Source organism: Geosmithia morbida (genome assembly GCF_012550715.1).
Source record: "Geosmithia morbida isolate 1262 chromosome Unknown scaffold_8, whole genome shotgun sequence".
In the NCBI taxonomy this organism is placed as follows: Eukaryota; Fungi; Ascomycota; class Sordariomycetes; order Hypocreales; family Bionectriaceae; genus Geosmithia; species Geosmithia morbida.
The window spans coordinates 545,665-559,749 of record NW_023336195.1 but is presented as its reverse complement, the minus strand read 5'-3'; the positions used below and the strand labels follow the sequence as shown (position 1 = coordinate 559,749).

Sequence of the window (14,085 nt, the reverse complement as noted above, 5' to 3'; positions counted from 1 at the left end):
GTATAAATAGGAGAATTAGAAGTTTTACGATATGAGTATGCAAGTATGCATTATTATCTTTCCATCATCTCATCGTGACTTGGCCTCTTCGTCATCAAACTCACCGAGCGTGGCGAGACTGCCCGACGCGGCAGCCTTGGCATTGCGAATCTCCCACTCGAATTCAGCGAGGTTACGCAGTTCAGAGGAGAAGAACAAGAGGGCGAGAAGGCCATTGATGACACCTGACACCAAACCCAGTGTAGACACGAGGAGGAGGGCAAAAGCGACGCCGTTGTGTGGGCTGAACCACACAGCCACGAGACACCCGATGAAGATGACGACGGAGGCGTAGAAATGAAGGCCGCGCCAGGACTGTTCGCGGAGCTCTCGCGTCCTACACCGATCGATGAGGGTGATTATCTCGTCGTACAGGGGGAGGGTGCGAGCAGGGTCACGAGCGGGGCGGTGGCGAAGCTGGGCATTAAAGTCCACGTCTACGACGGGAGGGGCGGTTGCCGTCTCTGAGAGGGAGAGATAGGTCCCGGAACGGAGGGCGTGGGAGGGGTCAGCATTGCTGTTTCTGTTGCTGCTGTTCTCTGAGCCGGGGCTATGTCTATGGAGGATGGCGTGGACGGCATAGTGATCTGACAGCGAGACCTGGAGGTCCGGATGGCGATGAGTCATGGCCACGGAGGCGTCCTTGACCACCCAGGCTGGTCTGCTCGGCGATTGCGAGAATGGGGATGGAGAGTGGCCGGTAGAGGCGAAGATGTAGTCCAGGCGCTGGCCGTGGGGGTCAGGCGCATCCGGGTCGACGGGGCAGGGGTTGCGGGCCGACAGATTGCGGCGGTCGGCCTTGGACCAGCGCCAGGTGTTGGAGACGTTGTTGCTCGTCGCGCCGTTCTCGCGCAGGTTAAAGTCGACGGTCGGGACGGGCCGGCCACGTGCCGCCTCGCGGGGGTGGCCGGACGAGCCCAAGGAGCTGTCCGGGTGGAGAAGGCGCCAGACGTCATGTACGGGGGCGTGCGAGGTGATGATATCGTGGGCCAGCGAGAGGGGTAGCATGTTGAAGTCGCCGAGCGCGACGATGAGGTTGCGGTCGCCGCCGGCCGGTCCCCGGTCCGCCTCACGGAGGAGCTTGGCCATGTGCCACGCCTGGGCGGCCGAGTGGCACGCGTACCCGTCATCGCGGGCGCCGTACGAAGCGTGCGTGTGCGTGTTGAAAACGTCCACCATCACCGCATCCTCGTCGTCATCACCACCATCGCCACCGCACCCCCCGGCATCGCTTATGCGGATCTTAGCGTGCGCGACCCCCTTTCCGACGTACCAGTCCCCATGCCAGAAGGCGGTGGGACGCCCGTTGAGCGGGTACCCGTGCATGGAGCTCTCGACGATGGGCCAGCGGCTCAGGATAGCCAGGCCGCCGCCGAAGGCGCCGCTGTGGTAGAACTTCCCGTGCGGGAGCACGTCACGCACCCGCCGCCTCAGGACCGCGTAGTCCTCCTGCGTGAAGAGCTCCTGCAGCCCGACGATGTCCGGCGGCCGCGGCGTCATGGTGGCCAGGCTGTGCGCTATGTACGCTATACGCTCATTGCGCAGCGCAGATATGTGCAGGAGGCCCCAGCAGTTGAGCGTCAGGATGTGGAGGTCCGACGGATCCCGGGGGGCTTCCTCCAAATCTTCTTCCATTGTTGCCAGACGTTGTTGAGATGCAAAAAAATAAAGTAAATAAAAAAGTAGGTTTGTATGAAGCAGGGGTAGAGCTGCCAAGATGAATACGCCTTCAAGTACAGCTTTTTAACTTACCCTGCAGGATCGCATTTGAAAATGACCGTCCGACATCAATCAAGCTCACGAGCATCAAAACAAGTGTATAGAACAATGATTAGAAGATAGCAAAAGAATGTCAATAGCTAATGCATACCCAGTGATTGAAATATCAATAGGGAAAAAGTACTCCATCCTCCTAACTCTATCTCCTTGCCTTAAAACCAGTCCCATCTCTCCTGTTCTTTCTCCCTGGAAAAGTCCCCCGTCTCGTCCGGCAAACATATCCTTCTCTTTATACGCGTGTTCTGAATCACCAGGTAATTATTATTTTCCCCTGTTATGAGGACTCCTGCAGAAAAAGACGACGAACACACAGAACAAAAACCGCTGAAAGAAGACGCAAAGGGCGTCATCCAGAACAGCAAGGTAGAAAAACAAAAATAGCATTGGAATATTGATTTTGTTTTACGACATAATAGCAACAAATTATTCATCCCGCTTAGCACACAATCTCCGAGTCCTTGCCCTCCTTTTTTGTTTTGCAGATAGAAATGTAGAACCAAAGAAACCAGGAACAATAGGGAATGAAAAAAGTAGATTAGAAAAGAGAGAAGAAAACAAGAAAAGAATGAAGAAATTAAGACATCATAGGTTTTCTCAGTTGCCATGCTGCTAATTCGTTACATGCGGTGTTTTTCCGATTCTGTAGAATTTATTGGTTAGAATGGAGGTTACATGTACTAGTAGAGGCCAGGGTTGTGGGATGATGCATAGGGCTTACCAAGTCGGGAGTAGAGCATGTAAAGAGCCATGCGGTTGCATTCCTCAGTACCGGTGACTGTCACGAGGCGCTCATTGCTGCTGTCCTGAGGTTCATTGATCTTGATGACACTACCGCTCATCTGGCGTATCTCGTTAATCTTCTGGCCGCCCTTGCCGATAATGGCCCCCACCATATCGTTGGGGATGTATATCTGCTGGGTGATCGGGCCACCGGGTATGCCGCTCTGCATGGGCTGGCTCTGGGCACCGCCGGCGTGAGGCTGGGGGGCGCCTCCGTGGGGACCGACGTGAGGTTGGACATGGGGGGCCGCAGCGCCATATGCCGCCGCCGGCTGAGCACCGTACTGGACAGGCATGGCCGGGTTGGCGTGGGCGCCCGCGTGCGGCGGGTACTGCTGCGGGTAGGGGGCCGGCGCCATCTGCTGCTGGGTTCGACGGTCATGCTGACGGTAGTAATTGTCGCTGCGGCCGAACTGGCCTGATGCGGGCTGGGGTGAGTAAGGAACTACCTGCATGCCTCCCGGGATCGATCCCGCCGGCTGTCCGCTTCTCGTCGCGTAGGCCGACGCGGCCGGTCCGCCAAAGCGGTCGTTGAGCTGCTCCAGAAGCGTGCTGCCAACGTAGTAGGTGGCGATGTGCACGGCATCAGCCACGCCCATGACAACCAGTGACCTCTCGCTGGATAGGGGAAGGCACGAGTCGGACGCGTTAAGTCGGGCACCAGAGGCCTCCTGAATTTCGCGAATACGAGCACCACCTTTGCCAATGATAGACCCAATGAGGACATGTGGAATCAGCAGACGGAGTGGGTATGTCTTAGATGAGGCCGTCGAGGCCTCACCCAGGGGCTCATTGTTTAGCGTGCGAATGATCAGGCCAAAGGCCTATTTGATCACAGTTAGCTGAGCGCTCACAATGAGAAGGGAGAGCAGCCCCTTCAAGCTATTTTGTCTCGGGGTCACTACTTACCTTGGCGGCAGCATCTACTATGCCGCTGACGGTGAGGATACGCTCGACAGCTCCCTTCTGGTAGTCACTGACAGTGCATTTGGCATTAGACAGCTTCCTGATGTTGGAGACATTCTCGCCACCCTTGCCGATGATCGTGGCTGCCTCAGGACTGGAAATAACGGCGCGGATGTGAATCCAGGACGTCTCGTCGTGGGCGGCGGCGGAGTTCGTTGCTGTCTCGGATGTGGACGCGACGGTGGCGGCGGCAGCTTTGGGATCGGCGGCATCGGGCAGAGCAAGGTCTGCAGTATCGGGCGCTGCGCCGTCAGAAGCCTCCTCCCCGTTCTGCTCGGCGGCCGACTCTGTCTCGGCAGGCTCCTCCTCGGGGGCGATGGTAGGCTCGGGGATCTTGTCCTCCTCATCATCGTTTTTGATGACCTTGTCGAGGGCGGGCCTCTTTGCATCGGGCTGGTCGGTGGCTCGCGAAGGCGACGAGGCCTCGAGAGGGCGCTTGGCCGAGTGTGTGGGTTGTGTTGGCGATGCAGACATTGTGAATGTATGTAGTTATTGTTGTTGTTGTTGTTGTTGTTGTTGTTGTTGTTGTTGAAGATGATGTTCGGGTGGTTTAATTTGACTGTGTCACGGAATTGCAATTGGACAATCAAAGTCGAATCTGTTGGCTCTCTTTTTTGTTCTTCTTTTCTTTTTAAGGCTCGTCTATTCTACACGCAGGGGGTTTTCAAAGGAAAACGTGCTGGTGTAGTGACTGGACCAGTGTGGAAAGGTTTCGGATTTCGAAGTGACGGGCTTCGTGATGTGGATTTGGAATCGCGAAGGGCCGTGATGAAACAGGGTCGGGTGGAGGAAGAGACGGAGAAGATGTGAGGAGATAGTCAGGGGTTCCGGGAAATGAATTCCTAAGTTATCCCTCTGGTGGCGATACAAAGCTGCCGCAATGGGCGTTGCGATGCCAAAAGTCCAGTGTCTTCTTTCCCAAAGGGCCAAAGGAATTGGGAAGGAGGAGAAAAAGGAGACCAAGATGAAGCGGTGGTTGGATTGTTGTAGTGACGGAAACGAGAGATGTAAAAATAGAGAGAGGAGAACCGATACTCAAGGACGGGTCTCAAATACAAAGAAGGGAGAGACAATCACTCAGCTCAAACCTTGAGATGCCGGCAACACTCCAGAGAGTTAGTTGATGACGGGATCCTAGAGAGCGCGTGCGCGTTCGGGTTTGATACGTCGGTTCCCACGATTGTTTACTGTCACAAACAGGATCGGTCGCTCGTCCGGTAAGAGGGTCGGGCACAAGAAACGATGAAGGTCCGTTCGAGTTGTTCCCGCGGATATGGTAGGGTACAAAAATATTCGTCGCGTCGCGAGATGAAAAAAGCAGGTTGGTAAGCTCCTGTATGGGCAATCGAGAGACCAGAAGAGAGACGGGGCAAGTCCAGGGTCCGAGCTTAAGTCACGTGATATATGGGACAACTCCCTTTTTGGACAAGTTACCCACACAGTATGAGTTGAACATATACACCGTATATATGCTGTCGATAAGTCACCGTTTATTTACAGTGTTAATACAGTGTTAGAAATAGTCCACTCGTCGCATGCTATTACGGCTTAAGGAGAGCTTCAAACTTCAGCTATTCACATACATCATATATGATACACTCTGTATATACTTAGAAGACGTATATCATGGATCCCAGTACGAGCCAGAGCAGAGAGGCCCAGGCTTACAGCGCCAACCTCGACTACACTCTCAAAGAATTGCAGCGCAGGGTACACGAGCATGAGAATGAGCTTGAACGCGTGAGTCTTGATCACAAGTGCCCTGTCTAGGTTGAAACAAGATAGAAACAAAAAGTACTGACGACCAAAACAGTTACGGTCTCGCGGAGATGATATAAACCAGTCGCCAGCAGCCCAGGTCAAGATTATCCAGACAGCGTTAGAAAGCGTGACCAACTCGGAGCCCTTCCTCCCGTTCGCCAGCTCCATTCTGCCCGCTCTGTTGGCCCTGCGGCGGACACACGAGACAATTATGCAGTCAAAGGAGTACCTGCTTGCCCAGGGGGCCGTGGTAGACCGTGAGAAGCGTGACCTCGAGGCCGAGGAGGCCAACCTGCGGGATCACAAGCTTCTCACCGAGGCGCTGGGCGACCGCATCATCTCTCTGGAGGAGGAGCTCTCGTCCAACGCGGATATGGCCCCCGAGGACGGGGCCCGTCGACGCAGAGAGGAGTTGGAATTACGGAAAAAGCGCTACGACCAGGAGAGCAGACGTCTCTTCAAGGCCCTCAACGACTTCATCGACGAGCACCTGGCGCGCATGCTGGCGGCTGAAGAGCTCGGCGGCGCCGTGGTAGGCGAGCTCATGGACATTGACGGTAACGACCTGGCTGCGGGGTTCAATGCACAGGGCAAGCCGAAGAAGTCATCCGGAAAGGACGCTGTCATTGACGACAAGCGGCAGCGTCGCATCGATGAGATCTGGGGAGCCGCGACCACCAGAACCAATGGTAACAGCGATGATATTCGCAGAAACAATGGTGACGACGAGGTCGTGGCTGCGGGACGTGAGATGAAGCAGCTCACTCAGGCTCTCGTGGAGCAGCTCCAGGAGGCAAGGGGGGATAACTCGGCCTCGTATGTGACGCTGTCGCGGGAGTCGGCTGCTGCCAGGTTCCTTGTGCGGTCCAAGGTGGCTCAGTTTCACCCAAAGGACGCGTCGAGGCTACGGCTGATAGATTTCGGGCGGGAGCTCTAGATCAGTGAGAGCCCAATGCCGAATTATCTGTCCACATGCTCTATGTCCGCTCTACGTTGCTTTGGATGACTCTTATCGAGTTACTAATCATAGCTGAAGCTTACGATTATCACTATGTACATACACTCATGATACGCGACCACACCACCTCAGTATTCCGCGTTATCTCCTTGATAATGCATTTGCAGTCCCTTTTTTTCTTGGCTTTCTTCACACTATTACTCACTCCACCGCTCTTCCCCGCTTGACGCACAGTTGCCCACAGCAAGGGAAAAAAAAGCAGGTTATCCAGATCTCCAAAGCTTGCAAGCAACCACTTAAGCTCCATGCAACTCCATTGGCCGACTCCACAACGCGTCCTCGCTTCTGCCCCTCGCGTCGCGTCACCGCCCTTCGCACCCTTGCGTCTCTGCCCCCCTCCTCCTCTTCCCGTCTCCCCTCTTCCTCAAACGCCAGATCGCACTCTCTCCTTCCCCCCTCCAGACCATTGTCCCTCGTCCGGCGCTTCAGACCAACAGCAAGACGAAGCATGTCCACAGCACCTGACGCCGCCGCCCCCGCCGCCACAGTCAACTCCCCTCCCGCCAAGCGAGTCAAGACTGACGGCACCATGTCTGCTACCGAAGAGCCCAAGCTTCTCATTAAGAAGCTCTCCGACAAGGGTCGTATCCCTACCCGCGGAAGTGCCTTTGCCGCCGGTTACGACATATATGCTTCCAAGGATACTACCATCCCTGCGAGGGGCAAGGCTCTCGTCGACACCGATATTAGCATTGCTTGCCCTGCTGGAACTTGTACGTGCTTCTTCTCGCACGCTCGCCTTTGAGATTCAATTCTATGCACTAACTTACTCTGCGTGGCTGAAAAAAAGACGGCCGCATTGCCCCTCGTTCGGGCCTTGCCTCCAAAAACTTCATCGACACTGGCGCCGGTGTCATTGACGCCGATTATCGCGGCCAGGTCAAGGTCCTGCTCTTCAACCACGCCGAGTCCGATTACGAGATCAAGGAGGGCGACCGCATTGCCCAGCTTATTCTCGAGCGCATATACACGCCCGAGGTCGTCGAGGTTACGGAGCTAGAAGAGAGTGTTAGGGGAGCTGGTGGCTTTGGCAGCACTGGTACTGCTTAGACTAGGAGAAGAAAATTACAAGAGAAATGACGGGCTATATAGCAGTCCAGAATAAGACATGAATTTAGAATAAATAATAAGAAGCAAAAGATGGCGACCCAATATTTCATAATTGCTATCTTAACTAAATTTGTATATCATGCTTTTCTTTTTTTTCTTCTCCAGGTGCCCTGTACCATTTTGTTCTTGTTGCTACTTACGCATTGTCATGCTTGTGCGTTACAAAGCCTTGGCCTTGAACTGCATTGCCGGTGCCCTCAGACAGACCTGATTCCTCACGAGCTGCAGTTCAGCCCCCTTACTGTTGAGCAGCTGCTCCCTCTTTGCAAGCTCCTCCTCCCCCGCCGGTACAGACGCCTCCCCCATCTTGCTCTTGGTCCGCTCAACAACAGCCTTGATACCCTGGCTGGTCCGCTCTAGTAGCTCATGCATACTGGCGAGAACCTTCTCGGCCGCCTTGGCGGCGGGGAGATCCACCGCGCCTACGTCGTCCGGGCTGACCCAGTTGGGCCGGGAGCTGAGTCCGGGCACAGCGCTGACGGCCTCGCGCATGCGCACCACCATGAGGGCGCCGAACATATCGCCCGTGCCGCAGAAGTAGCAGTCGATCGAGGGGAACACAATCTTGAAGAGGCGCGCACGGCCCGTCGAAGTCATGGTCGACCCCACCACAGATAGGTGCGCCTCTGGCTGGTCCGCTGCAGGGAGGTTGACCGACGTGATGACTACGTGGGGTACCTTGTACTTATCGTGTAGGACCTGGATGGCCTCTGTGAGGGACGCCATGTCGGTTATCTTGACGTCGGATAGTAGTCTATACATGCCAGTCAGTGAATCCGCCACAAAAGAGAGGCATAAAGGAGATTAAAGTAGATAAGACAGGGGGTAGGGGTTGCATACTCGGCCTCAAACTGGTTTGGCAGAATCAGATCTGCATAAGGAACGAGAGACCTGTAAGCCGGTACCACATCCGGCGCAACATACACCCTCCCGTTGTCGCCCATGACAGGATCAAGAACCCAGAAGAAGCTGCCGGGAGACTTCTCAGCCCTAGCCTTGAGATCCTTGGCGATGGCCCCCACGGCTCCCACGGCCTCGGCTCCGGGAATGTATCCGGACAGCATCATGTCGAAGTCGTCGAGGTACGACTGCTTGAGACCCTGGTATAGTTCCGAGATTTCCTGGGCTGTCACCTTGGTTCCCTTGAACTGCTTGTATCCTGTGTGGTTGCCTAATCTTGGGGGTCAGTTATGCACATTACTCTACCAGTATTAATGCAGATGGGGGGGAGGGAACAAGGGTTCACTGTCTTACTGAAATGAACAGTGTTGAGGGCCGCAACATCGCATCCTAATGATTGCATGACAAATACGGCAATCTTGTTTCCCACGTATCTGAGACTCAACCACGTCAGTTGGGAGATTCCTCTATAGAAGGCACAAATCCCACTTACCCAGAGACCACCTGTAAACACCTCTGTCAGTTCGGAGCTAAAATAAAGACCTTCCTTGAGAGAAGCGGAACGGCAAGAGAGCTTACATGGCTGGCCACGGCCAGTACTCTAGTCTCAGGCAGAGGTAATTCCGTCCCCATTGTATGTATGTGTGTCTGTGTCCGTTCCTTGCTTCGAAGATGTGACGTTGTGAGGGACTTTGGTTTGTCTTGTGATCAACTCAAGAAAGGAAGAAACTCCTCCGAAAACCACTGCCAGCGACAAAACTACTTTGAAATATATAGATTTCTGAGACGTGATAGGTACTAGGGTTAATATGGAGGCGTAGTTAAGTTTTTGGAGTTAAAAGGATGGGAAAAGTAAGAAGATAGCCCATCATCATTCCTAAGCTTCTTCGGAGTCGTTGACTCAATCCTTCGGATAGTTACCGCGGGGTTCCACAAGGCATTAGCCCCACCATTTGACACCGGCGACTGGGATATTGGCCTTCATCTGATACTTCGTACTCGTTCGCTTAGGAACATAAGATACGGCCATATCGGGATTCACCCCCTTTATTTCGACATTCTTCTGACTATCGCGACTATCAATCCACATCATCTCCTATACACACGATAAGAGCACCCGAGTTGGCAACGAAGAATCACAGAGAAATGGCTTGACAAATAATGACATTGTTTTTTTCCTCTACTGGTTTTGCTTTCCCCCTTTGACTGCCGCAATCAAGCCCCATGACGATAGCTACTAGTATTAAGTACAGCGTACACAAACAAATATCTCTCCTGCTATGTATCTTCTTTTTCTCATGACACTGCCATTTCCAGAGAGCCATTTCCTCTGCTGGGATATCGGGGGTACCTCCATCGCTATGACATCCTCTGCCTCTCTTCCAGCTCACAACGCCATCCCAATTCAGCGCATAATAAATTTCGTGACACGTGCAGAAACAAAGGTTTCCGATGCTTTTTCACTCCTCATCGCCAATCTATAGAATATGTCAGTACTTTTTATCATATTCTCCTCTTCTTTTTGGGCGGAGCTTGACGTACCTTGGGCGCGAGGTAGAAGCGCAGATAGCTGTTACCGCCGAGGCTGTACTCGACAAGCAGAGGCACCTCGTTGGACAGGCAAATCTTGACCTGGCTCGACAAACCGGCAGCCTTGCAGAAGTTGACTAGGTACTTGAGGGAAAAGGTCAAGGTGACGGGCTCCGAGAGGTTAATGTCGACGTTGAGCTCGGGCTTCTCGACGTTGGTGTGGCTGCGGAGGGTGACGGCACCGTTTCCAATGTCACCGTTGGCGGCAAACTTTACACCGTCCTTGGAAGCATCAATGCTTACTTCACATGTTTCTGTTAACCAAGCGCATTTTCCCCTCTCTTCTCCCTCTCTATTCCTCTCTCGCGTGTGTGTGGCATTAATACTTACCAGACTCAGACATGGCAGCCAGATCGGTACAGATACGGCGAAACTCGGTCGACGGCATAGCGACGGTGGCAGCGTACTCGGTCTCGGGAATACCCAGGTGCTCCTGGTCAATGTCCATGAGCTTGAGGTCGTACTCGGTGATGCGGTCGTTGTCGGTGCTCTCAAAAACGAGGTTGAGCACGTCGGGGGCATCCTCGGCCTTGAGGGTGAGCATGTCCTCGTTCTGGGCGGCGCGGAGCACCTTTGTCAGCGACGTCAGGTTGACGCCCAGGGCAATGTTACGGTCGCAGCGGAAGGGCGAGAAGGTCTCGGCCTTGAGCATCATGGACACCAGAGCCACGTGGGAGTTGTCCATGGCCTGGAGGGCGATTCCAGAGTCATTGCAGTCAAAGTTACAGTCCTGCACCAGGTCCTTGATGGCGTCGACAACCTTCTTCAGGACGTTAGCCTGTTCGAGACGTGCTTCTAACATTTTCTGTATGCAATTGAAAGAGGTCAGCCCACATAATCTTGATTCTCCCTCTTCTTCTTTTCTTTATTAGGTCCTCCAGCAGTCGAGGGAGGGGGGAGGTTCCTCTCCCTGTGCGAGGCGTTGCGTAAAAACTAACCGGCGAGGTTGTGAGAACAGTCTGAGGTGGTAAAAGAGAAGTGTCTTGTCCAGAAAGGAGAGGAGCTGACTGTAGACTTGGGATGTCAAGGTGAGAGTGTAGAGGGAGATGGAAATGGTGTGAGAGAAGAAGAGGAAAGCAGAGGAGCAAAAAGCGAGAAAGCAGTCTCAAGGTACTTTACGCGAAGGCAAGAAGGAGGGAGAGGAGGCAAGTGGGCGGGACGCTCTGTGTGCTCTACGCGTCGTGACGCCAACCAGACGCGGGGCAAAAGACCTGTCTAGCCTGCTAAGTCAGCAGTTAGCACATCTGTCGGGGGGGGGGGGAGTATTTGCCTATATCAATATTTATTACTACGTATCCACCTATTTAAACGTCTTCCCTGTTTGCAATCACTGGCATGGATTGCAGTATATTTGTATTTTTACACTGCCTACAGATGTACACATAGCAGTGTTGATAAATTTATTCAGGGAGTAAAGCCCAGAATAGGTCTGTCAGGGTCAAGAGTGCAGCCAAGAGGGGGCACATCAGCCCCCCAATAAAAATCTAATGTTGCCTCTTCCTAGGATCAAATATATGTACAAAAAAAATGAAAAGAAAAGAGCTGTGCGCAGATGCTGAGAATAATGAGACGCGAGAAGGAACCCAAGGCATCGTTGCCTGAAGAAAAAGCAAATATCCTGCCCAACCAGTAATGCTTTTGCTTTGCATTACGCCTACTGGAATTTGTAGAAAAACAACAAAAGAAAACAACAGAACATGATGCACCTGTGAACGTTGCTCCGAAGTATGTGCAAAGCAGCAGAAGAAGAAAAATTACACCATGCCAAACGAAAGACAAGAGCCACACTGGCAAGAAGACGAGAAACAAGCAAGATGGTAGGAAAGAGCAAATGGATCATGTCGTCGTTTTAGTCGAGGGGTGTGGTTGTTCGGCCCTCTATGGAGCTGGAAATGGTCGAGGAGAAGAATGCCAAGATGGGTGAGTAGACCAGACATGGCCTACATGGAGATACGCCCTGGCGCAGGAGCACTCATGCGGGACCGGGGATGGAGATTGATGACAGTCTCGAGCTCCTTCATCATGCCGCGGGTGTTGTCGAGGTTCTGCCTCGCCTGGGCCTTTTGCTCCCGCTCGTCCCTCACTCTGGCTATCCTCTCTTCCCTGGTTAGGGTGCTCCGCTGGCGAGGTAGGGCCACGGCCTCAAACACCTCACGCTCCGGCTCATCGTTGGACTCGGACCCGGCAGACGACCCGCCCGTGAGAGCCTTGAGGGCCGCTGCTGCATTGCCGTCCTCGTCTACTGTCATCAGTCCGCTGAGCGGCGAAGACATGGGAGATATCAGCGTGCTCATGGACGAGAGCCTCTTCTCGTTACGGTCGATGCCTTGGGCCAAAGCCGCCTTACCCTCCTCCCAGGCACCCATCAGCTCCCTAAGGTCCGTGCCGATCGATTCGTACTGCGACATCAGATTGGGAGCCAGTTCTGACAGGTCGCTCGAATCGTTGAGCGCCCGGTCTGATTCTTCCCTGAGCAGGTGGAGCTTGGCCTGCAGGCCTCGGATACCCGACCCTAGCGAGTTGAGCTTATGCAGCTGAGACCGCCAACGCTCCCTCCCTGGCGTGAGGGGGCACTTCTGCGACTCGGGCGGTGGGAATGACTCTTCCTCGCTGAGGACGCCTTGCGTCTTGGCACCTGCTTCCCTGGCCGACGTGTTGAGGCTCTGCAAGGCTTCAACAGCGGCCGTCCACCGTAGGAGGTCTCGGCTCTCGCCGTTAGCGTCCAGGGCAAGCAACGAGCACAGAAATAGCTTGCGCATCGTGTAGAGCCTGCTAGATAGGATCTTAAGGGTTCGTAATGATTCGGGGTCTTCGAACTCCTCCGGGTCAAACCCGCGGCTCGCATCGGAAATATCAAAGTCGCTGATCTCGTAGATGTCAAGGTACTTTTCCAGATCCGTCTGTTCGGCAAAACCCCTGACACCGGTCGATACGCTGATGTGCGTCTCCAGTATGTCGGCGAGTGCGGCGCGGAGAACCTTGCGGATTCGGGTGCACTTCCGTGACTGCGTCCTGTCCTCTATGCGGGTGACGGGGGGGAGAGGTGTGCTTCTATACACGTATATGTCAGTAAATGAACGGATGGGGGCGGTAGGGGCGATGGAAGCACATACATCCGGTAGCCCCTGGACACGAGCTCGACCTCTTGGATAAGGGACAAGGCGGCACCTCCCGCAGCATCAAACTCGTGGGCGACAGATACAAAGGACACAACCTCCGACAGAGCTTGCTCCCTCCTATACCGCAGCCACTGCCTCTTCATATACACCTTGGCTAGGACGACGCCAGCGGCCGCCAGACATATGAGGAATATGAGCCTCTTCCGCGTGACAAATGTCGGTTTCTTGCCCACAATCCAACTCAGAATGACGGCTACGGCCAGGACACCTATCACCATGCCCATCATACCCTCAGGCGAGTACTCGGGTCCACTGCCATTGCTCCTGACGACTTCATCCAGGACCGAGGGTGGCTGGTGAGATCCCAGCAGGGAGTGGCCACTTAGCAGCTGAGAGGCGACGATTGTATACCGGAACTTTTCGAGGAACTTGGCATTGTCGACTCGGTCGATGCTCGCTGCTACAGCGGCCTAAAAGAACGCACGCGTTAGTACTATGGGCTCGAGCCATGGGCAAGAACGGAGACTAGCAAGGCCGTACTGAGTAGTTCTTCTTGATCAACCTGAGCGATGAGGTTCGTCCGGTGTTGAGAGGGGGGAGGTTGTTTGGCTTATTGTTTCGGAATCGGGCTCGGACTGCCGGCCGTCCCGTGGGAGCAAAGGGTGTCGGACTGGCTGGCGGCGAGAGGTCGGAAGAGGTGGTCGAGGGCGCATCTTGTTCGGCGGCAATGGCATTTGTCCATTCACCATCTGATCCATCCCCACCGTCTTTTGCGTCGGGGTCAGTCGGAGCTCTCAGGAGGTGAAGAGGGGGTAAGTCGAGAGAGGGGGCCAAGCTTCCTTACCTCTGAGATAAGCGGCCAGGGGCGTCTCTTCGTAGACGATGGGTTCCATCTAGGCGGCGTTCTACGGTGGCAGCGGTCTTGACGGATGAGAGGCGACAGCTGGACTTGATATCCCCCAGACAAAGCTGGTAAGGGGATGGCTATTGGCCTTTGTCAGCTGGCAGCGCACATATGCCGAC

The 14,085-nt window shown here is 54.3% G+C and overlaps 7 protein-coding genes across 7 annotated transcripts; 2 read left to right on the top strand and 5 right to left on the bottom strand.

Moving 5' to 3' along the window:
* Positions 1 to 69: 69 nt before the first annotated feature.
* Positions 70 to 1,674, bottom strand: GMORB2_7403 (sphingomyelin phosphodiesterase 2; the record flags this gene model as incomplete). The annotated part of the gene is made up of 1 exon (XM_035469368.1): positions 70 to 1,674. One exon carries the CDS (start codon positions 1,672 to 1,674, stop codon positions 70 to 72), a length of 1,605 nt encoding a protein of 534 aa, XP_035321063.1.
* An 821-nt stretch (positions 1,675 to 2,495) lies between these two features.
* Positions 2,496 to 4,038, bottom strand: GMORB2_7402 (heterogeneous nuclear rnp K-like protein; the record flags this gene model as incomplete). Its single annotated transcript, XM_035469367.1, has 2 exons — positions 2,496 to 3,422; positions 3,508 to 4,038. The coding sequence occupies 2 exons, from the start codon at positions 4,036 to 4,038 to the stop codon at positions 2,496 to 2,498; spliced, it is 1,458 nt and encodes a 485-aa protein (XP_035321062.1).
* A 1,152-nt stretch (positions 4,039 to 5,190) lies between these two features.
* On the top strand, positions 5,191 to 6,262 carry GMORB2_7401 (uncharacterized protein; the record flags this gene model as incomplete). Its single annotated transcript, XM_035469366.1, has 2 exons — positions 5,191 to 5,304; positions 5,378 to 6,262. The coding sequence occupies 2 exons, from the start codon at positions 5,191 to 5,193 to the stop codon at positions 6,260 to 6,262; spliced, it is 999 nt and encodes a 332-aa protein (XP_035321061.1).
* Positions 6,263 to 6,791: 529 nt separating this feature from the next.
* Positions 6,792 to 7,393, top strand: GMORB2_7400 (dUTP pyrophosphatase; the record flags this gene model as incomplete). Its single annotated transcript, XM_035469365.1, has 2 exons — positions 6,792 to 7,056; positions 7,134 to 7,393. 2 exons carry the CDS (start codon positions 6,792 to 6,794, stop codon positions 7,391 to 7,393), a joined length of 525 nt encoding a protein of 174 aa, XP_035321060.1.
* A 219-nt stretch (positions 7,394 to 7,612) lies between these two features.
* GMORB2_7399 (pyridoxine kinase) lies at positions 7,613 to 8,986 on the bottom strand (the record flags this gene model as incomplete). The annotated part of the gene is made up of 5 exons (XM_035469364.1): positions 7,613 to 8,207; positions 8,294 to 8,624; positions 8,708 to 8,787; positions 8,847 to 8,857; positions 8,933 to 8,986. 5 exons carry the CDS (start codon positions 8,984 to 8,986, stop codon positions 7,613 to 7,615), a joined length of 1,071 nt encoding a protein of 356 aa, XP_035321059.1.
* Positions 8,987 to 9,813: 827 nt separating this feature from the next.
* Positions 9,814 to 10,745, bottom strand: GMORB2_7398 (proliferating cell nuclear antigen; the record flags this gene model as incomplete). Its single annotated transcript, XM_035469363.1, has 3 exons — positions 9,814 to 9,831; positions 9,896 to 10,185; positions 10,274 to 10,745. 3 exons carry the CDS (start codon positions 10,743 to 10,745, stop codon positions 9,814 to 9,816), a joined length of 780 nt encoding a protein of 259 aa, XP_035321058.1.
* Positions 10,746 to 11,883: 1,138 nt separating this feature from the next.
* GMORB2_7397 (uncharacterized protein) lies at positions 11,884 to 13,955 on the bottom strand (the record flags this gene model as incomplete). Its single annotated transcript, XM_035469362.1, has 4 exons — positions 11,884 to 12,994; positions 13,057 to 13,532; positions 13,603 to 13,853; positions 13,907 to 13,955. The coding sequence occupies 4 exons, from the start codon at positions 13,953 to 13,955 to the stop codon at positions 11,884 to 11,886; spliced, it is 1,887 nt and encodes a 628-aa protein (XP_035321057.1).
* Between the last annotated feature and the right edge of the window lie 130 nt (positions 13,956 to 14,085).